Source organism: Talpa occidentalis, unplaced genomic scaffold, assembly GCF_014898055.3.
Source record: "Talpa occidentalis isolate TD23 unplaced genomic scaffold, MPIMG_talOcc4v2.1, whole genome shotgun sequence".
In the NCBI taxonomy this organism is placed as follows: Eukaryota; Metazoa; Chordata; class Mammalia; order Eulipotyphla; family Talpidae; genus Talpa; species Talpa occidentalis.
In genome coordinates, this window is record NW_026555331.1 from 109734890 (window position 1) to 109758462 (window position 23573).

The 23573-nt window shown below is 44.0% G+C and overlaps 1 protein-coding gene and 1 long non-coding RNA gene across 4 annotated transcripts in view; one reads left to right on the top strand and one right to left on the bottom strand.

Moving 5' to 3' along the window:
- Window positions 1-1658: 1658 nt before the first annotated feature.
- On the top strand, window positions 1659-10718 carry LOC119250153 (uncharacterized). The gene is made up of 3 exons (XR_005126240.2): window positions 1659-1840; window positions 8261-8330; window positions 10423-10718. It is a non-coding gene; the product is annotated as an uncharacterized LOC119250153 (long non-coding RNA).
- A 5312-nt stretch (window positions 10719-16030) lies between these two features.
- The window catches only part of DPY19L1 (dpy-19 like C-mannosyltransferase 1), an 84921-nt gene continuing 77378 nt past the window's right edge, over window positions 16031-23573 (bottom strand). For 2 of the 3 annotated variants that reach the window (XM_037510114.2, XM_054692466.1), the window contains 2 exons: window positions 19660-19841; window positions 16031-18208 (listed from right to left, as the gene is read on the bottom strand). In XM_037510114.2, coding sequence (XP_037366011.1) covers window positions 19685-19841 — 157 coding nt within the window. In that variant the 3' untranslated portion in view covers window positions 16031-18208; window positions 19660-19684. Of the gene's footprint in view, window positions 18209-19653; window positions 19842-23573 lie in introns of all 3 variants that reach the window. The other variant, XM_037510118.2, reaches the window with a different exon arrangement.

Consider the following 23573-nt stretch of genomic DNA (forward strand, 5'->3'; position numbering starts at 1 on the left):
TGTTCAGCTTGATTCTTTTTGTTCCCATATGGATCTCGCTGTGATAACAAAAGTTCAGTGTGTCTGGAGTAAGAAGGATTCACAATAATTATTTACACAAATGCAAAGTGAAAGGTTAGTAATCTAGAACCAGAAATAAATTCAATATGAAAAAGACAACCCAACAGGTACCACGAAGACACTTGGCAGAAACGTTCAGAGTAGTTGCGGCTCTTGCACATTCAAGCGAGCCTGTGGCTTTCCCACCTGCGGGTGTGGGCTGACGATGCCGTATTGATCCAATCTCCTCATCTTCTGTCATCGGGGGAGAAGGCAGGCAAGAAGCATTTATTACAGGGCCTCCACTGGTGGCACAGTGGTTGAGTGCTGGATTGCAAGGCTGCCCACAGCCTCTGCAGCGCCAGTTCGATCCCCAGCCACCTGCGAGGGTCCCACAAAAAAATAAATAAATAAAGAAGCATTTACCTGACTATAAAACTTTACCTATAGCACCTCATGCAATCTTCAGAACAGTTCTATGAGACTGGCTTTATTTCTTACCTCCACTTTAGCCAGGAGGAAGAACAGAATTGTCTCATGGACAACCCTGCTAAGGATTCCAACCCAGAATCAGCATTTTCTAGGCCCATGTTCTTCCCACTACGCATGGTCACAGTGGGCTCTAGGCCCCAAGGAATCTTTCTAACTCACTTCCCAGTTTCATATACTACTGAGAACTGGTGCAAACTTGGGCAAATCACTTCCCCTCCCAGGGTCTCTGTTTTTCTTCTGTAAGAAAGATGTTAACTCCAACCCAGTCAGCAAGCAATTCCTTCTAACACTGTGAGGTTTTATTACCTTAAGTGGCCACTTCGGGCCCTTTAAATGAGATAGCTACTTCCTTCATGCCACTGGCCCTTACACTGAACCAGGGCCCACCATGCAAAAATACCCCTTAAAATCATGGTTGCCAGAGTAATTGGGGATTTCCTCTCAATCCTGCCACGTCTACATCAGCTTATTCATTTCAAGTGTATCAGCTTGAGAGCATCTACTTGCTTTTTAAATTTCGAATATACATTGGAATATCTATAAAATATGAATAACATAAATTATTACTGTAAAATCACAGCCATAACCCCTACCCAATTTCAAAGAACATAACCTTCAACTTTGAAGAGTCCTGAGTCCCTGGCCCATTCTATCCTCTAAGAAATGACCATGACTTGAATTTGGCATTTATCATTTACTTACTTATCTTTGTATTTTACTACATTTTAACCCTCTGAAATATATTGACCTTGTTATTGAACTTTCTATTTATGACTCAGATCATATGCATTCTTCTGCAAATTTGATTATTTTTGACTTAACATATTTCCCAGAGAGTCATCCATGTAGTTACCTATAGTGCTTTCACATAGTAGGTCCTACTGGCTGACTACACCTCAAAGTCTTTATCTATCTGTAGGGTAAATGAAAGTGATCAGATTTTTTCCATCCTCCCACCATTACCATCAATGAGGGACACCTGTGGTCTTAAGCGCAGCCCTGATTGTGGAGGCTCCTAGGGCTCTGAGTGGGCGTGGTGAGTGGGCGTGCCTGAGCCAGGAGACCGAGGGCATATAAGGGCGGCGTCACAGGGGCCGGAGCTGGGCAGAGGATGGTGTGGTGGAGAGAGGTGGAGCGCGTCTGAGAAGGCTACAAGAGGAAAGAGCATAGAGATTCGCAGGGGGGCCCAAGTTACTGTCTCCCTGGTGGCGAGATTCCCCCAAGCTGCCTGTACCGATGATGACCCTACCTGGCCTGGGATGGTTGCAGGACAAATGGTGTAAACAGAAGGACGGTTCAACACAGACAGGTATGGAGCCCTTTGAAACAGGGTGGGCATGTGGGGTGGCTGGCCACGAGCAGGCGGTACTCGGTGGCCAGCCTCCTCTCCCAGTGGGCACTGCCCCAGGAATGGTCAGAAGTATGTGGATCCCCATTGCAGTTGGAAGGGGCCCTGTGCAGAATAGAAGAGACCTTGGGTAGATACAGTGCCCGCCAGGCGGCAGGGGCTGCAGTGTTTCTCACAGCTCTGTGAGAGTCTATGCAGAGAGAGCAATCTAGGGTCCAGCAGCTGCAGGATGAGACACAGGAACTGCAACAACGTCTGAGGATTTTGGAGGAAGAGATCCGGAGAGACCAGCCCACCACCAGACTCCTCGAGAGAGGAGGAGGAAGCTGGCCCCATGTTCTGGGCTCACCCGGCCTGATGTTACTCAGAAAATGAAGTGACAGTAGCCCATGGTCCCAGGGGGCCGGCTGCTGAGCCACCACAAATGACGGAGTTTACTACGTATGGACCATATACCCAGGCGGAACTGGTGGGCTTGGGCAAATAGATCTATCAGAAATCAGGAGAACCTTTGGCAGCCTGGCTGCTCTGTTTGTGGGTCCTGGGGTGGACAGGATTACTTACACAGCACTGAGACACTGGCTTCAGTGACCCTGTACCCATCATTGAGGCAGCGGCTGCAGAGCAGCCAGTGGTGTGCCCAGGGTGCTCACACCCTGTTGGCCTGGATAATGGCTGCCGGACAGACAGTATGGGCTGGGGCAGGAGATGTGCCAGCCTGAGCAGATGGCAGACATCCACAGAGCTGGCACAGGTACTGGGGAAGCGGCAGGCCATGTTTAATGTGAATGCTCATGGTCCTGACAATGAGCTTTTCACAGCAGGAATGAGGGATTTGGTAAGAAAAGTGCCTACCACCCTTGTTTGACTCCTATATGGCGCTGCTAGCACCCGCTATGGGATGTCAAATACACAATGATAGCCAGTTTGGGTGAAGTTGAGAGCTAGTGTGCTCAGACTCAGAGAATAGGGGTAGTTGCTGAACAACCAAAAAGAATGCCAAGGGCAAGGAAGCTTCTTAATGTCACACAACCTGTTAAAGTGACCCAAATGTGGACAGACTGAGTGAAAGCAGGCATAGATCATCCTAAAACAAAGCCCAATACATATCTGTTAGAATGATGGAAGCAGCTGCAAGACCAGAGGCTCACGTCCATAAGATGGCCTATACTGGAAGTGCCAGGCCACGGACCACTTGCTGCTGAACCCAGACAGGGAAATGCCCTGTTCACTTTCAAATAGGGTGAGGGCTAAGGAACTCATCCACAGGGGACAAGTGGGGACAGGACGCCACTTGTGGAGTCTGCTATCCACAGGTCCCTGACCCACATCTATGTGCAAAGGACTGACCTTAGTTCAGTGGTCTGCTTGTCACACTGGTGGCTATGAAGGCCGAGTGTTGGGATGACAGCAGTGCATACCCCTGAGGATTGGGCGCTTACCCCCCAGAGAGTCTAGAGTGTCGCCAATGTCAGACTGCATCCTTGGGCTGGATGCGATGTATGGCTTGTGGCTGAGACCGCAGCTAGAGGAGGCCAGGAAGCCTGATGGCACAGGTTTGTCACAGTAGAAACCATGAGTGAATAGAGTGGATCCCCCCTCACACGAGCAGCGCCTTCGGCAACAGAATCGATGGATCATCTGCTGGCACTAATAATCTTGTCTTTTTGCCCCTGGGTTTGTGCCCTAACACCTTAGTACCTGGGCTTAGTTGTATTTTTGTTGTATTGTTTTCAGTTGCATTCTTTACTTTTGTGGGTCACAGCTATAGTATGCCCACCAGTTCCGCCTGGGTATATGGCATACTCTGCTTCATATTCACCAAGAGAAAATTGTATGTAGATTGTATGGTGAAAAACCCCGAGGGGGTAGTTTGTAGGGTAAATGGAAGTTATCAGGTTATTTCCACCCTCCTGTCATTAGCATCTAGGACCAACACCTGTGGTCTTGTATGCAGGCCTGATGAACCTACCCGACGATGAACCTACCCAGCCTAGGATGGCTGCAGAACACCATCCTACTATTTATTCCAAACACATATTCAAGTCATTTCCCTCCCTGCTGTGATTTGCTGCTGTTAGGAACACTTGGTGGTGAACTTCTTATACATGGCTCCTGATGCCTGCATAGGAACTTTTCTGAGTATATATCTGTAGGTTAAGATAAAAAGTATCAGGCTTTTCTGCTCTCCCGCCATTAGGATGATGGATCCCTGCAGTCCTGAATGCATGCCTAATGGCGGGCACCTGGAGTAGGGTGTGGGCATGCGTAAGTGGGTACACCTGGGCTGAGAGACTGGGCTTATAAGGGCAGTGTCAGGGGGACGCCAGGAGAACCATGAGAGCAGCAGCAGAGAGAACCAGAGAACACCGGAGAGCCCAGAGTGAAGACTTGCTGGGGGCTGGGAGGCTGATAGCCCCCCTGCCTGCTGTGTACCCAGTAAAATCCCAATAAAAGTCTGCAAAAGCCACTGAGGGCTCCAGGACTCCTTCACCTGTCTGCTCGGATCATAGAGAACCTGCTCTGGCCTATCCTGCCACTATACTATCTGAGGAGCGAAGTTGGGTCACATTGTGCACATTCTCAAATTCATCAGGTATTGCCAATTATTTCTAAATAGTTACCCTCCATCAGTAGTGAAGGAGACTACGTGAATTTATCAGCAATTCTCTCTCCAGTTTAATGTTTTTGGGGTTTTCAAAAGTTTTAAGAAAATCCTCCTTGAGGAGATAGTTATTATCCTTATATTGTCTTCTAAGTTTTATAGTATTGTCTCTCGTGCTTTGGCATTTTATCTGGAATTTTATTCTTTAATATATATATATATATATTTCACATCATTCTTCCTTTTTGTACAATGTATGTTTTCTCCTTTCAGGTGTAGTTCCTGTAAAATTCCCACCACTAATTCATCAATGCACCATCACCATAGTCCTTTGCGCTCTTCTCTCCCCTGTTTTGACCCCTCTGCCTCTCCCTCCCTTGCAGGGTGTCTGATTTATAGTTGCCTGCTAATTTTGTTTATTTTTTTTCCTGAGATAGTGAAACAATTCATTGCCTTCCCTATAGACAACCAGCTGTCAGCCTCATGTATTAAATATGTGCACCTGTTTGTTCTGAGATCTGCTCTGTTCTATTAGTCAATCTATCTACTTTTGTTTCAAGACTTCCATAGCCATTGTAAAAATATTTGCTATCAGGAAAAATGTTCAGATCTCATGTTTTTTCAGACATACCTTGATTAGTCTTCCCTATAAAATTTTTACGGTTAGCTTTTCAAGCTCCATAAAAGGCCCTGTTGGTATATTGATTAAACTATAGGTCAATTTGCAGAGAACTGATTTTTTTTATTCCTTTTATTCAATTTACTCCTATGTTCTTTGCATCTTTACTCATGAATGTAAGACTTGCAATTCTCCCTACTGCATTAACCCCACTCTGCTCTTGGTATTACTGCTGCACTCATCTGAAAAATGGAGGTTTTCTTTCCAGTTCCCTGGATGTCAAAGAGTGGGCTAATCAATATCTTGAATGCATAGCAGAATAAGCTTATAAACTGGAGGGATTATTTTCTTTGATGGGGATGCTTTTTTAAATTACCAGTTCAATTTCCTTACTGAGGGTGATATTCTAATTTTTATTTCCTTTTGGCTCAGTTAAATTGTATTTTTCTAGGAATTTAACCATTTCATCAAGTTTATTAAGTAAAGGCTCATAATCCTGATATCTGTTTACAAACAGCAGTGTCTATTCTTTGCCCATTCTGATGCCTTGCTGTTTTCTTTTGATTATGAATGATTTCAAATAACTGACTTTGGATTTGTTGATCTCTATTTTAAGTTCTGCTTGTTATTTCCCCCTGTGAGAGGGGGGTGAGGATAAACTTTTGTGATTTCTCTGTATTTCTGACACATTTGAATTCATTAATTTTTAGTCTGAGTATTTTACACTAAAAAGGAATATATCTCTAGATCTGATTTAAACATGCTCCACAAGTAGTTTGTAGTAAATCATTGTTTTATTCTTGCCTCAAATTTTCAGCTGACTCTCCTTTAACTAACGAATTATTTTAAACTTGCTTCTTTTATTTTTGCATTGATTCTATGTAAATGTTCCCAGTCACTGTTTTTATTTTTTATTTAAGTTTTATTTATTTATTTTTAAATAAATTTTATTTTTATATTCCCCATACAATTGCAATCCCCTTATTTTGACCCCAATCCCTCCCCTCCCTGCCCCCCACCACCCATACAGTGTCTCTGGTTCATAGTTGTTTATTGATTTTGATTTTCACTTTCTTATAGTTATTCATTTTCCTGGCCCCTTATTTAAGTTTTCTAGATTCCTGCTATGAGTGAGACCATCCGGTATTTTTCTTTTTCTTTCTGGCTTATTTCGCTGAGCGTAATCCCTTCCAGCGCCATCCATGTTGCTGCAAATTGCATGTGTTTATCTTTTTTGAATGCTGAGTAATATTCCATGGTGTATATGTACCACATCTTCTTGATCCAGTCATCTATTTTTGGGCATTTGGGCTGTTTCCAAAGCTTAGCTATTGTAAATAGTGCTGCTATAAACATAGGGGTGCAGGTGTTCTTTGGAATTGATGTTTCTGTGTCCTTTGGGTAAATACCTAGGAGTGGAATTGCTGGATCATATGAAAGCTCTATGTTTAGTAGGTCCAGAAATCTCCACACAGCTCTCCATAGTGGTTGGACCAGTTTGCACTCTCACCAACAGTGCAGGAGAGTTCCTTTTTCTCCACATTCTCGCCAACATTTGTTGTTGCTAGTTTTTTTAATATGTGCCATTCTCACTGGTGTAAGAGGGTATCTCATGGTAGTTTTAATTTGCATTTCCCTGATTACAAGTGATGTTGAACATTTTTTCATATGCCTGTTGGCCATTTGCATTTCCTCTTCAGAGAAGTTTCTTTTTAGCTCTTCTGCCCATTTTTTGACTGGATTAATTTCTTTGTTGTTGTTGAGTCTCATCAGCTCTTTGCAGATTTTTGTGATCAGTCCTTTATCATTAGTGTTGTGCCCAGTCACTGTTTTTAAAGATCACTATTTGGGCCCATGTAGGATCAATTTTTTATTCAACAAGTATTAGGCACCTTTATATGCCAGTTACTGTTCTAGGTGCTTGAGTAACATCAGTAGATAGGCCAAAAAATTCATGCCATCCTGGAGTTCACACTCTGTTGTCAATTCTTGGTAATGTCCCACATGCTTCAATTAGAATTCATTCATGTTTTTTTTTTTTTTTTTAATTTTCTAGAGGCATGTCTTATTTATCTATTTGTTTGTTTGTTTGGTTTATACATGCACTGGGTACAGTCAGAAGCCGGGAGGGCGAGAGAATTCACCAGAGCCAGAGCCGGGAGTAGAGCAGGCAGAAGGACCGAAGTACACTGCTGAGGGGAGCAGCGGGCGGCAGGAGAGGTCTGCGCGCCATGTGGGACCCTCCTTCGGTGGCCAGGGAGCAGCCGGGGATCGAACCGGCGCCGCAGAGGCCGCGGGCAGCTTCGCAACCCAGCGCTCAACCGCTGCGCCACCTGGGAGGCCCTCATTCATGTTTTTTTTTGTGTGTGTGTAGTTTTCTACATGTGACCCTTAAATCAAGATTGCTTTTCTTATCGCTCAAATCATATATCCTTACTGGGTTCTTTTTTGCCTGCTTCTTATACCAACTATTGAGTTGCATGTTAAAATTTCCTGCTGTGACTATGGATTTATCCATTCTGCCTGTTTGTAATTTCCAAACAAGGAGGCATATCTTTTTGAAAGAGAAGAAAACTAATTTTCAAATTAAGAAACATACCTTAATTTACAACAATTTATAAAATTGTATCCAGGATTCCAAAGCAGGTGGCTTGATTATGACACTATTAGCTATATGACAGCAGTCCTGTGTTTTGTCTCACATCCTCATTTAACAATAACAGATCAGACTCTACCTCCTTTGGGACTTTGCCCAAACTTCACATTCCCAATAGCCTTGCCTGCTTCATGGCCAGCAGTGAATGTGTCCCGGTTTCACCATTATTGTGTCCTAGGTCACAAAACCCAAACCAGCTCAATGAAAGTCCTTCCTCTGGAGTCTTTACCATAGCGCCTTCCAGTAAAGTTATTTGGCTACTAACTGTGTCTAATGTGTCAAGGTAACTAGTCTTAATATCATAAGGTTAATTTTTGTTCAGCCACTAAGGGTCTTTTTCTTGGATATATATAAATCTCATCTGAAAATAGCCAAATTTCCTTATTTCATGACCACAGCCAGAATACATTTCTTAGTTTGAAAAATAATTTTTAGTGCTATCTAGAATTTTCTGCAATGTTACATAGTTTATTTTTAAAATTGAGTTTTATTACTTTCCAGAAACTGAAGGCATTGTGGACTCGAACTAAGACAGAAGTCCAATCTGTAAGGACACAAAGCAAAAGAAAAGGTATGATTAACATTTAACATGTGGAATGGAGAAATTATAGGAGAATGGCCAATTGGGACAGTTCACTCAGCTTTATAAAAGGGCAGGCAGTCAGGGAAGGCTGTACAGATGAAGTGATATTCAAGTTGCATCCTGAAGTGAAAGCTCCTTAAGTGTTAAGGGGGCCTCCTCAGTGGTGCAGCAGTTGAACACAGCGCTGTGAAGCTGTCTGCAGCCTCTGCAGTGCCAGTTCGATTCCTGGCCGGCCAGGGAGATTCCCACATGGCGAGGCAGACTTCTCCTGTCTTGCCTGCTGCTGCCCTCAGCAGTGTACCTTAGTCCTTCTGCCTATTCTGCTCCCTCTCTGGTGAATTCTCTCACCCTCCCACGCCTCTGGCCTGTACCCCAGTGCTTGTATAAATAAATAAATCTTTTTTAAAAAAAAATGTGTTTAAGATTAAAAAAAAATTTCCTCTACCCTACTACATCTTTTGGGCTAGAAAATAATATTCAAAAGGCAGATAAATAGGAGAAAAAGACATTTAATTTCATACTGGTGGCTGGACCATGGAATGACCAGTGCATGAGGTTTACATACTTTTTTGACAAAGATTATTTGTGAAGAAAGGAAACTTTTGTTTTGGACTCTAATTTAGCTGAATGTATTTACATAGGCTAAATGTTCTGAATTCCTTGTCTGTGAGAAGGATGCTTCTTCATTTCCTGCTGTAATGAGTGTCTTTCACATGGAAGATTTATTTCCTGCTTTTAGGGAAACAAGGCAGGAATATCATTCCTGCATTGGTTTTCTCCAGGAACCTAAATTTTAAATAATCAATGTGCCACTGTGGGATATTTGTGGGGTGGCCTATACATAGCCACAACAAAAAGCATATTTTTTTAAAGATTTATTTATTTATACAAGAACTGGGTACAGTCAGAAGTGAGGGAGGGTAAGAGGATTCACCAGAGCCAGAGCAGGGAGCAGAACAGGCAGACTGAGGAAACACACTGCTGAGGGGAGCAGCGGATGCGGCAGGAGAGGTCTGTCGCGCCATGTAAGACCCTCGCCCACCGGCCCAGGATTGAACCGGCACTGCAGAGGCTGTAGGCAGCTTTGCAAACCAGTGCTCAACCGCTGTGCCACCAGGCCCCAAAAAGCATATTTCATGTAAAAGAAAGGACATTTACAAAGAATATGATTCTCCACATTAATACTGATTTTTAAAGTAATTATTATTTTTTTTTTTTTTTTGTGGGACCCTCGCTGGTGGCCGGGGATCGAACTGGCGCTGCAGAGGCTGTGAGCAGCCTCACAACCCAGTGCTCAACCACTGCGCCACCAGGGGAGGCCCAATTGATTATTTTTTTAAAGATTTATTTATGCATACAAGAGCGGGGGTACAGGCCAGAGATGTGGGGGTGTGAGAGGATTCACCAGAGATAGAGTGGGGAACAGAACAGGCAGACTGAAACACACTGCTGAGGGAAGCAGCAGGCAAGACAGGAGAGGTCTGTTTTTTCCATGTGGGTTTCTCCCTGGCCAGCCTGGGATCGAACTCGTGCTGCAGAGGCTGCAATTGCTTCACAGCGCGGTACTTAACCCCTTGTGTCACCAGGGAGGCCCAGTAATTGATTATTTTAAATTACCATTTCTCACTGATACGCCTGTCAGGTTTACTAAGATATGGCACCTGCCAGACCTGCTCCTTATGGCAGATATCTATAAGTGGACACAGAATTCTTTAAAAGTCTATTCAACAGTAAGTTCTGTGATAAACAGAAATAAAATGGAAATTATCAATAATTAATGAGAGAATGTGTGGACGAGGAAAACTTCCATACCAACTCCAATTTGGAGACTTGGGAAGGGTGGTTATCCAGAAGCTAGATTCTAAATGTCATCTGGGGATTTTTAAAAGGTCCAAATCTTAGGCCACATACTAGATGGATTAAATCTGTCTCTGGAGGTAGGGAAAGGCTTGAGTATTTTTTTGAACAAAATATATTTTATCTAGATTGAAATAAGCTATACAAAATTGATATTCTTCACCTATAACAACATTTTCTGTATTCTTAGATAAACCATGAAACACTTTTCATGTTTTTTCAGGATTTGCTTACAAATGAAGATGCGGCCATGGATACCATCGTGAAAAAAAGAAAACTCAGGGCCTCCCCGGGGGGCACAGTGGGTTTAGAACAGCGCTGTGAAGCTGAATGCAGCATCTGGAGCCTCTGCAGCACGGGTTCGATTCCCAGCTGGCCAGGGAGATTCCCACATGACAAGGCAGACCTCTCCTGTCACGGCCTCTGCTCCCCTCAGCAGTGCTTTTGGTCCATCTTCCTGTTCTGTTCCCCACTCTGTCTCTGGTGAATCTTCTCACCCTCCCGCGCCTCTGGCCTGTACCCCAGCTACTGTATAAATAAAAAATAAATCTTTAAAAAAAAAAATCAGTTGTCAGTCTCCATGGCTTCTGATCCTGTCCTGACCATGAAACAAACGTGTTCATGTACACACCGGCTAGAAAGCTTAAAAATGTGTAGGATGAACAAAGGAATGTGAACAGCAACAGGCTTCAGTATTTTCAAAGCCCCCTAAGTAATTTCCAATTAGCAAAGAATTGTACCTTAAGAACACACCATAAGGGGATCTTTGTTAGAAAAAGTCAAATTCGTTACAGATTTAAAGGGTTGGAAGGATTACTGAACTGCATTTCCTGTGCCCAAGATGTTCCATGCCAAGAGAGATACATTGAATTCTCGATTTTGGTAAGTACATTCTAAATGAAGACCTGAGGGGCCTGGCCAATAAACAAGGCATTGTCACCTGGGAGGGCAGACACAAATGTGAGCTGTGTACATAAAACTTAGCTGAAGATCGGGCCTTCCACATTAAAAAAAAGAATCATGGCTATATGCCAAATTATTTAAAAATGGTCATTATTTTCATTTCTTTGTAACTTTTAGAAAATACTAAAGTTCTCAGGGCAATCAGTGTGACAATTGAATGAGCTTAATTTCCTACAACTGTGATTAAGGGTATTAAATGTGCATATGACAAAAAAGACCAGGAACTTAAAAAGCAATGAAATGTATTAAATGTGTCTGCAAACAGTGTACTGGGAGACACCACCATTTACATCAAATAGACGACTAGAGAGACGGACGAGTGGACACAGGGCATGAATAGACGGAAGAGGGGACACGCAAGGGGCTCTATAGGCCGTCTTACCTTTGAGTTCTGGCGTTGTCTCGGGGCCGCCTCCTTGTATCTTTTCCTCTCGTTGCCATTCTCTGCTGCTCCCGGTTTCACCCCACCCATATATACTCAATAGTCGCAGGTGCGCCCACAGAAGCTAGCCCACACCACACCCCAGGTGTCCACCCTCAGGCTTGTTTACCCCAAGTCCACCCTCCCAAGCTCCTCCTGCATTCAATAGGGTGTGTGATAGCCCCAGAGGCCAACTTGCAAAAGCTTGAGCAAACATTTACCCTACAGTCCACCTCCTCGGATTTTGCCACACAATCTTCACCTAAATTTCCCTTGGACATTGTAACCAGGATTCCCCTCCCATCCCCCTGCAAAACAAAACATACAACTCAATGGAACAATACAACAGGATACAATTAAGCAGGGACCAGCTGAGGGGCAAAAACCAAGGTGGTTATTGACGCCAACAGATGATCCATCAAGTCTGCTGCAAGGCGCTGATCATGTGAGGTGGGGATCCACTATTCACTCATGGAGTCTGCCGCCACACACCTGGCTTCCTGGCCCTCTCCAACTGCAGTCTCAGCTACAAGCCACACACTGCACCCACCCCCAGGGTGCACACAGATTTGCGATACTATACTTTTGGGGGTAATCACCCAATCCCCAGGGATACTCATAGCACCCCAACACTCGGCCTTCATCGCCACCAAGGTGACAAGCACACCCCTGAACTAAGGCAACACTTTGCCCAGGCTGTGGTTTGGGGACCTGCAGACACAAGCTCCACACCTGTTCTCTGCCGCAAGCACTGTTCCCCACCCCCACTTCCCCCAAGGGTTCCTCAGCTCCTTACCCCTACTCACCAGTGAACAGGGCATCATCCACAGGTGATTTTGAGACTTGATTACCTTGTTTAGCAAACTCCCAACCATTCATCATCCCCTTAGGCTTCCCAACCTTGGCCGAGTTTTGGCTTTTTTGACCCCTCTCCTCCGCCTAGCTGCAGACAACTTCACACAAGGCTGCTTTAGGTCACCCAGGCCCACCGGCCAGCCCTTTATCTTCATCTCCTTCCATCCCTAGGGTCCCGTAGATGTAACATCAACTTACCCAAGTTCCCCTGTTTTCTGGCGGAATTGCTAGTTTTCAGCCTGCATCAGCACTGGGCGTGCTCCCACAGAGGAATCACGGTCCTCTTTCATCCCCAAAGGGTCTGCTGCCTCAGGGGTCGTGGGCTGCCCTCACAAGCCGTCTCCTCCTCCACTGAGGTCTTGTCCTGCATGTCCCAAACCTTGTCCACCTCCTGTGCTCCTGCAGTGTCTAAGCTCTTCTTGAAGCCCCTGGACTTTGGTCACCACCTGTGCTGCCTTGCCACCACCATGGCGCCTCCAGCATTGTCCTTGACTCCATTTGCACAGCTGCGAGAGAACACTCAATCCTCAGCCCTGCCTCTGAGCAGGCACCATGTCCGTCCAAAACCATCCCACTGCATGCAGAGTCCTCTCCGCCTGCACCAGCCACTCAGGAGGCGCCCAGAGGCCGCCCCCGAGCACTACATACTTAGGGCCATCACCCTTCACTCCCTCCTGAGGCAGAGGGCTCCATACCGGTCTGTGTTAAATCATCCTGCAGGACTATGCTAGTTGTAGTGCAGAGGCAGTAGGGAAGAGCAGGCAAAGGAGAATCCTGGAGCCCTCAGCGGCTTTTTCAGGCTTTTAAAGATCATTCTAAACCATTTTGTAGTGGGCTAACCAGGTGCAGGACAGGCAGGGGAGCCAAGGGGCTAAATGGCTGGGGAAGCCTCCTAATCTTCAGGTTCTAGGGGCCCTCCCGGGCCCTCCAGCGTTCTCTGGCGTTTTCCCGCGTTCGCTGCTTCTCTCGAGATCCCCAGCAGCCCGCCGATGCCGACTGCCTTCCCCTGCTCTGGGCTGCACGGATCTGCATCACACCATCCTCGTTGCCGTGGCCCTCCAGGCTCAGGTGCACCCACTCAGGCACGCCCACACCAGGCTGCAGGTTCCGTTCAGCCCGCAGGCCTGCATACCCAGAGCGCAAACTCCCAAAGTGCTTCTTGCATTTAAGGCTGCAGGTGATAGCAGCAGAGGCCAATGACACAAAGACTTGAGCAATCTTCATTTCATTTACCCTACAAAAACATATTTCTTTCTCAGTTCTTGATGCTGAAAGTCCAAGATCAAGGTGCTAGCTTATTCGGTACCTGTCTTGTTCACAGACAGCATCTTTTTGCTGTGTCTCACAGGTGAAGAGGCCAGGTAATTTTCTCTACCACTTTTACAAGGGCACTAATCTCATTCATAAGGGCTCCATACTCACAACCTGCTCACCTCCAGAAGGTCCCACCTCCTGAAACAATCATATCTGGGGTCAGGATCTCAACTACAGCCCTACCTTTAGCCAACTGAATCAGAAACCTCTGTGGTGGGGTACCACAATATGTTTAGCAAGGCCTCCAAGTGATGCTGATTAATACTAAATTTAGAACAACAGTATTAGAACACTTTATTCCCCAAGGATGTCACAGAAGGAAGGTGTCACTGTGTTAAAAAATTATACAGGCATAGGGTTGAGCTAAGCTAAATTGTCTTTCCTTCAAGTCGATGAAAAGTAAAAAATAAAGTTGATGTTTGTATTAAGCAAAAACATGGCGTAATGAGACCAACCTGTCTGTGGTTGTAAAGGCAGGAACGGGCACAGTGCAGGTTTTCTGATCCCATGCAGATCGGGTAAAGGAGGAGTCAGAGTCCTCAGTAGTTTTGCAGGTTTTTTATTGGGGTTCACCAGGCATATGGCAGGCAGGGGTGCTGGCTGGGGGGCTGGGAGGCTGGCAGGCCTCCCAGCCCCCAGCAAATCTTTACTCTATCTGGGCTCTCTGGCGTTCTCTGCTTCTGCTTCAGCTTCTCCTTCAGGTTCTGCTGCTGCTGCTGGGGCTGTTAGCGTCCCCCCGTGACGCTGCCCTTAAAAGCACAGTCTTAACTCAGCTGAATCCCATCTACCTATGCCCACACCCTATTCCAGGTGCCCGCCATCAGGCATGCATTCAGGACAAGGATCCATTATCTATCCTGATGGCGGAAGGGCAGAAAAGCCTGACATTTTCTTTACCCTACAGTCCACCCCCTCAGGGTTTTCTGCCATACAGTCTATACATATATACACAATTTTCTAAGCAAACAAACAATGCAGCCATGGCCCACAAAAGCAAATACATCAAATAACAAAATACAACATAACAAAATACAACAGAACACAAATAAGTCCAGGCAGGGCACCAACCAAGTGCAAAAGACAATTATTGGTACCAGCAGATAAGCCACCAAATCTGCTGCCGAAGGCACTGCTCATATGAGGGAGGGGAATCACTCACGGCATCTACTATAACATACCAGGAGCCGTCAGGCTTCCTGGCCTTCTCTGGCTGTCGTCTAGGCTACAAGGCACACAGCATCCACCCCAGGATGCACTAGCTCTGGGATTGGCAATTTTATTCTGTTGGGGGTAATCACCAACCCTCAGGGTTTCTGTCTGCAGTCGCTCCAAAACTCGGCCTTCATGGCCACCCATGCGACTCACAGACCCCTGCACTCAAGCCAACCCACTGCACAATCACATGGGTAGGGGATACAAACTCTGCATTCGGCTTGGGCTCCACCCCAAGCCACATTCCCCACCCGTCCCCCAAGGACAGGTTCCTCAGCTCCTCACCCTCGCTCAAGAATGAGCAGGGCATCACCCACAGGTGATTTTACGAGACTCACAGGGCTTCAGCATACCCAGGCTGCTTAACAGCCGCTCAGGGCTTCTCAACTTATCATCAGTACCAGCTTTTGCTTTCTCAGTTGGCTTTTCTCCTCCACCTGGCCACTGGGCATACACAGGCTGCTTTTGGCCATCTAGGCCACTGGCCACCCCCAGATTCTCAAAAAATAAACATAACCTGCTAAGGTCCTCCGCCTTCTGGCGGGATTGTCAGTCCAAAATCATCAGTTCATCAGTCTATCAGTCCATTGGCCTCTCCCTGCTTCAGCAATGGCCTGCTGCCTCAGGGGTCATTGGCTGGTCCTTTCCGGTGTCGTTGGCTGGTCCTATCCGGTGTCGTTGGCTGGTCCTTTCCGGTGTCGTTGGCTTGTCCTTTCGGGCGTCTCCTTCACGCCAGGTCTCATCCTGTAGCTCGTGGACGTATCCATCTTCTATACCGCCATGGTGCCTCCAGCGTCGTCACAGGCAAAGTCTGTTCTCCTTAGTCCCTCCAGGTCTTCGGAGGGCTCCAATACCCGTCTACATGGATCTTGCCGACATACGCCAATTGTAAAGGCAGGAACGGGCACAATGCAGGTTTTCTGATCCCATGCAGATCGGGTAAAGGAGGAGTCAGAGTCCTCAGTAGTTTTGCAGGTTTTTTATTGGGGTTCACCAGGCATATGGCAGGCAGGGGTGCTGGCTGGGGGGCTGGGAGGCTGGCAGGCCTCCCAGCCCCCAGCAAGTCTTTACTCTATCTGGGCTCTCTGGCGTTCTCTGCTTCTGCTTCAGCTTCTCCTTCAGGTTCTGCTGCTGCTGCTGGGGCTGTTAGCGTCCCCCCGTGACGCTGCCCTTAAAAGCACAGTCTTAACTCAGCTGAATCCCATCTACCTATGCCCACACCCTATTCCAGGTGCCCGCCATCAGGCATGCATTCAGGACAAGGATCCATTATCTATCCTGATGGCGGAAGGGCAGAAAAGCCTGACATTTTCTTTACCCTACAGTGGTTTAACGAGAAAAATACTTCAGCAACTCCAGAATTATCTCCAAATTATGGCTTTAGTGAATGTGCTTCGTGATGTAAATGACGAAGTAGCATGTAGGGGGCAGGATGGGACACGGAGCAGGATCTCTATGATTTGAGCAGACGGGGTAAAGGAGAAGAGAGTCCTGGAGCCCCCAGCAAGTCTTCACATTTTCTGGGCTCTCCGGCGTTCTCTGACGTTCTCTTTGTTTCTCTCATGGTTCTCCTTCTCTGCTCTTCTGTTTGCTCTTCTCGTGGTTCTGCTCTCTGCTCATGGTTCCTCTGGTATCCCCATGACACCGCCCTTATAAGTGCAGTATGAGCCCAGGTGAATCCCATCTACATATTCCCACACCCTACTCCAGGTGTCCGCCATCAGGCATGCATTCAGGACCACAAGGATCCATCATCTAGCCTAATGGCGGGAGGGCAGAAAAGCCTGATATCACTTACTTACCCTACATAGCGTAAGTGGTAATGCCACAAATGTAAGACAACTATGGGTAACCCCAATACCTATACCATCACCAATGGCAGAGGACCAAATAGCTTCCTGGACCCTACCATTGTAATTGTTCCCATTATCCAGGGATGCAATCGCCCACAAACCAGTTCATGGTTATCTGACTATAGAATGAAGCCAGCCCTGTTAATAATCACAGTGAGAATAAAAACAACAAAAATGCACATCCTGTATTTTCATTATCTTTTTTATTTAACATACATAGTACATGTAAACAACTGGCATAAAATTCATAAAAATACAATACTCCTATGCAATATTACTTTGTTCCTGATACATCCTTCCATTTTCCTAAGTATTATTGCCCTATTTTAACACTACACTTTCTCTGCCAAGCCTTTTTAGAGGCTTACCTTGTTATAGAAATACTGCCCCAAATTTGTTTTTTCTGTCATAGCAATAGCTATTTTCATCATCTCCTTGACCGTCCTCACCTCCTCACACTAAAGCAAAAATATTTTTAAATGCATAAAATACTTAGTTTTAATACTGCTGTGTCATGTATAACAAACCCACTACTACTCTATGTTGCCATAAAAGATATTTATAATCTACAGCACCAGCTGCTACCAGATGTGACCAAGGCTGAGTGTGTAGTATAGCCCAAGGCCTCCTTTCTAAACGGACGGACCTACAACATAATCATAGCTTGCTGGTGGAGTTACATTAATAAATACAGTTACAAAAAGCTTCTTCTGGGGAAAAAAATTTTGACTTTCAACTTTTCCTGAAATATGAAACAATTCTAACAGTATTTTACTGTTCTTCCCGTACAGAATTTCCAATCATTACATGTGACCTTATCAGGAGAGCAATTATTGAAGGGTAGACAGAATAGAGGATAATCCTAAAAGTATGATTTTTATTTTTTTTTAAAAGTAACTTCTGGATGTACAAATCAGTCACAGTTGGGTGAGAAAAAAAACCACAGACAGAACAGAGCACACGTCCCCTCACCCACTGCAACCCTTACTTAGCCTTCATAAGTGGCCTCACCCGGTTGTTCCGGATTCTACTATAACCCACATTCTCCAGCTACTTTGGATTTTCTGAAACTGGCAAAAAAAAAGGGGGCAGGCAAGCAAGAAGGCAGATGGGAACCGGAAGACACACACAGAACCTCAGGGTGACCCTGGAAAGGAGGCTCCAGAGAGACGCGGGTTCTGAGCAGAGAAGCACTGCGCACTCCCCGGGCAATGCTGTCTTTGCAGCTTCTGCTGTAAGCAAGCTAGTGCTTCCCCCAGACCAGGCTTGTCCTTGGGCTCTGGTGAGAAGGCAGGAAGAGAACAGCTCTTCAGTGGCTCCCAGGAGTGGGCACCGGAAATCATCCCTGAGGTCTCAGGTCTCAAGGACAATCCACAAGGAGGTTAATTTGCCTGCGGTTAACAAAGAGAACACTGTATAATTAAATGGGTAGTCTGTCAGAGTCACGTTTACTTAGAATTTAAAATCCTAAGCCATTACTCAAAACTATGAAGATTCACTGTTTTAAAGAATCTTATTTTTTTAATTTTTATTTATTTTTTAAATTTTCTTACATCACTGTAGCCCCCATAGTTCTCCCACCACCATATCACCAGTGAACCATCATCATATTAAAGAATCTTATTTCTTACAAATTCACTTCTAAGAAACAAAAATCCATACTAGGAATTCAAAGCAGCCTCGGACATTTTTTCAAAATAAAAATAAATAGGAAGGAAAAAAATAAAACGGAAGACTCAATATATTTAGCCCTCATAAAGAAATAATTGCTTTTGGAACCAAAATTATAGCATAAGGCTTAATTAAGGCTTTGTCTTATTAAAAGACAGGTAATTTTAAAAGTAAAATATAAAAGCTACATAAATTTATCATTATTCATTTACTTTCCTGACAGAAAATTAGTCACATTTTATCATATCTTAACAGAAAAAGAAAAATTACCACATACTATAGTCTACTGTTTCACTGTAAGTTAAGTCTTTTCAAATATACATTAGTTTCTAGATGCACTATATTCATGGCTGTTCAAAATAGTTATTCTTAAAACTAAAATTAAACATGAAAAATTTTAATGTTGTTTAAAGGTATTAAAATATAAACATTTGAGTAATACTAAAAACGAGAAAAATATACAATTGCCATTAAATTTTCTTAAACCAAGAATAAGGACTTGACAAGCAAGTAAATGAGTAAATAACACTTATTTGACAAAGAATGTTGGGAGGAGAGGAACAGAGAGAGGAGGAGAAGCTCTAATGCCTTATGGTTGGAGAAGGAATGAGGTCCTGACCACCAGGTCCAAGAATTTGGATTAATGAAAGGCAGCAAGTGCTTCATTAACAAGAGCAACAGAGAACAAAAGGAACATGAAGAAGTCAAAAACAGATCATTCTACATAGCAAATACCCATATCTGCCCACCTATTCTTACTGGTCAGTGACAGGGCTGACATGATCTTGGGGCTTACAATAATCACCCGTGTCCAAAAGACAAGGGCAAGAGGCAGAGAAGGATGGAGGGGTCCAGCAGCCCCTGCAAGAGTTCAGAATACACTATCTTCATATCATATTTGTCAACAGACTTTTTTTATACAGGTACCTTTGCTCACTTTAGCACAAATATTTAAGTCAAGTACAAGCATATACTCATTTGCATAGCAAATTTTAAGGGCACATCGAAATAGTAACCGATTGATGAAAAAGCATAAGGACTTTTACGGCCAACATGACATTCCATTGACAAAATGACACGTTTTCTATTTGAAAACAGTTACCTATAAAAGATTTTGGGATTTGAATTAAAAACAATGCATAACTTAGTAGCAAAACATTAAAACCATTACTGATGTTGTTCTTCACAGGCAGCAGTCATTCTTCTATAACTTCTAAGACTTTGTAAACACTGTTCTGGAATACAGTGGTGAAATGAGGCTTGGATTCCTTCACCAAGAGGTTACATAAGGGAGGCTTCCCAGCATTAGCAGGATCTTCTACATCCCAAATTTCAGGCATACTGCAACCAGGCCTAGAAAAATTAATGTGCAGGTAAAAATGAATGTATTCTATAATGGCAGATAGGGAACACACTTTTGTATTCCCACCTTTATTTCACTTTTTACTAATTCTTTTTAAAAGCCTATCATAGTTATTTATATTTGTGTAAAGCTGTCATAAATCTTCAGAAAAAGATAAATGCAGCAAAGGCTACTGGAAAGAAACAAATGTACTAAATATGTGAATTCAGGTGGTGGTTTAAGAGATCTTGGTTAAATCTTGCCTGAGCTACTATAGGGGCAGGAAGGACACAGTGCAGGTTTTCTGATCCAGCAGACCGGGTAAAGGAGGAGTCAGAGTCCTCAGTGGCTTTTGCAGGTCTTTTATTTAGATTTACCCGGCATAGGGCAGGCAGGGGTGCTGGGGGGCTGGGAGGCTGGCAGTCCTCCCAGCCCCCAGCAAATCCTCACTCTATCTGGGCTCTCTGGCGTTCTCTCTGCTTCTCTTCTTCTCTCGGCTTCTCTGCCCTCCTGCTTCTGTTTGTTCTTGGCTTCTTCTCGGCTTCTGCTGGCGTCCCCGTGACACCGCCCTTAAAACCCCAGTCTTGGCCCAGGTGAATCCCATCTACCTATGCCCACACCCTATTCCAGGTGCCCGCCATCAGGCATGCATTCAGGACCGCAAGGATCCACCATCTATCGTGATGGCGGGAGGGCAGAAAAGCCTTGACATTTTTCCTTACCCTACAGCTACTTATTGAAGATATGGTCCTGGACACTTTAGTCAGCCTCAGCCTCCACTCTAGTGAAAGGAGAAACACTGCAACAGCTGTGCTGCAGCGACTGCGAGAACGCACCCAGCGCGTGTGCCACACACAGAAAGGGGTATTATATTAATTTTAAAGACAGTAACTTGTTTCAGTCTATACAGGGGGGGAGGAGGGAGTAGGATCAAAACAAGGGGGGTAGAAATTGTATGGGGACTATAACCAAGATGAAAATGCATACATTGTGCAAAAATGAAAAATGATGAAAAAATATATAAAATAAAATTGCTCAAAAAATATAAATAAAATATACCTTTTCATCACTGTAAAAAAAAAAAAAAAAAGGTAGTAACTGGCAAACACACCGAGCATCAGACAACTTAAAGAAAATCTCAGGTAGTGTCTGAAAGGTCTGGCGGGAACCAGAGTCACTAGGACAAAAAAGCATCTGGTAAGAGCCTAGGGGCGAGAATGAGGAAGCCCACTGAGGGGTGAGAATGAGGGCCTGCCACCGATACCATCAGAAAAACAACTGTTCCTCCATAAACCAGGTCCCCCACCTGCAAGCCTGGTTTCCCTCTCCCCATCCTATAAAAATCTGCCTTCCCCTGACAATAGGCAAGACTTCATCGACCCCCACCTTGGGTCTGAGAAGCTCGCTCGGGGGGGGGGGGGGACACGCAATAAAGCCCCCTTTCCTCGTCTTTTCCCTGTCGTCCTCGTCTTTTCCTGCCGAACATTTCAGTCAGTGTTAAACTCATATTAACTAAACGCACAATTAAATCTTAAAAGCATTACCTTTATATAAAGAATGGCATAGGTGAAATCAGTATTTTATGATACTTGCCCAAATAAACTCAAGAAAATTCTAGCATTTATTTTAAGTATAGTTTTGTAGATACAACTATTCACCATTTCCATATGATTTTTGAGAAATTTAAAAATAGGAAAAATTATAGAGAAGTGAAAACTGTGATTTGTCATAGTTGCTTCATTTTTTATGGGAAAAAAATTTAAATTCTGCCATACCCTGATGGTAGGACCACTCCCTTGCTCTCCACTATATGAAGCAAGGACCACAGCAGGAATGCACCTGCTTCTCCTTACGAACTTCTTCTGGTGACGGTAAGCCATCATTCTAAAAGTGTTAGGATACAGACTTATGCAAGTCACTGTCACCTCCACTGCTATTTCTCAGAGGTGACATCTGTAAACATTCTAGCACATAAGGCGCCGAAACTTTTTTACTCATGTTCACAGAGATCATGCTAGCAGAGGAATGGACATATTAAAATGCACGGATTTTTATTTTTATACAAAAATGAAATTACTGTAAAAATAGATAAAATAAACATATATAAACTGCACCAAAAAAAAGAAAGTTAAAAAAATGAAATTACTTAATACAATGTGGCCATTTTTTTCATCTTAGTTGACAAAGATATACTTTATTCTTTTTTAATAGTGTCTATTATATGTATGTACTATTTAACTACTGCATTATGGATGGATATCTTAATTGTTCCCCATTTGCTACTATAATATAATGCTGTTAGAAACATTTTTTTGTGCCTTTACCTTTTGGCAAGGTATACTTCCCAAAGTAGCACAAGCAGTGTGTCTAAGAAAAACATAATTTTTACTTTGCTGCTATCAAATTATCTCCCAAAAGGTTTTCCCAATGATTTTGCCCATGAAGAGTGTTTGGTGCACATTTGTTGCACACCCTTATAACACTAGATTCTACCAACATACATGTGGGGATAGGACAAGGCTTGGGTTTTCTACCATTTAATTTTCTCATACATGTCAAGGTCAAACTATTGCAACGCTACAGGCCAATAGGAGGAGAGAATGAAGCACACAGGAATAGAAAAGTACTCATCTCTGGGCTGCAAGTGCTTTTTGGAAAAAGACAGCAAACAGCTGTCTTTGTAAGCTCTAAGTATAACATTCTTTAGTCCTTATCTGTTTCCTGAAGTTTCCCAGGCCAGCCAGCTACAACTTTAAATAGCATTAGTGAAAATCTAAAGAGTTTCCTTCTGAATTCATTTATTTTAATTTTATGTCAACTCTATTATTGGAATTAATGAGAAAGAAAGCAGAGAACTGAGAATAAAAGAGCAGTTAATTAAAAACTCATCTACAACTTGCATTTGAGTGTATTTTAGTACTTGTATTTGAACACAGGGTGTCAAGTATTTAAGGAACAATCAAACCACACAATTAAGCCACATGTAATTGAGCTCACATAAACATAGTGCTGACCAATATGTCAGGCACAGGGAAAGCACTAGAGAAATATTCGTCCCTCTCTCCCTTTTTTCTATTTGTGCTCCCCACTGCTTCCTGTGCTGACATATTTTCCTGTTCCTGTAACCTGTAGGTGTCTCAGGCTGGCACAGCTGCATTGAAAGTGAAAGCCACGTTGATAAAGAAGATGCCAATTGGGGGAGAAGCATCTGACAAGAAACTCTGTTCTTCTTATAGCAAATGTCAGCACTAAGTATTGGGCTTTCTTCCCTTTCCTCTCCTAGTTGAGTTTCCCCATTTGGTTCCCTGACAGATCAGGAAGCAGTTTGTGCTGCGTCAAGGTTTAAGCACAGGACGCCTGTCTAAGGTTTCTCGACAATTATACTCTATCTAGTTTCAATCTTACAGTAGATGGAGAGTGTTGTTTTATCACTGAGTGGGGGGCACAGATGAGAGAAAGTCACTTTCTTAGCTTCCTCCCTCTCCACTTCTGCTGGAACAAACACAGCAAGGAAGGTCAAGGTGCAGATGGGGAATCCAGCACACAACACACGTTACCCCCAATTCTAAGTGCCTGTACGTGAGCTCTAAAATGGAGATGACTGGAAGGTTTATTGCTATGCTTCCTAAATGTGTCCTTTCATCCCTTCTTGTGTACAAAAAAATCATACTCAATCCATTAAAACATGAAACTTTTAACTACAGTTATACAAAGCCAAGGAGTGTGACCAACATGTTAGAACA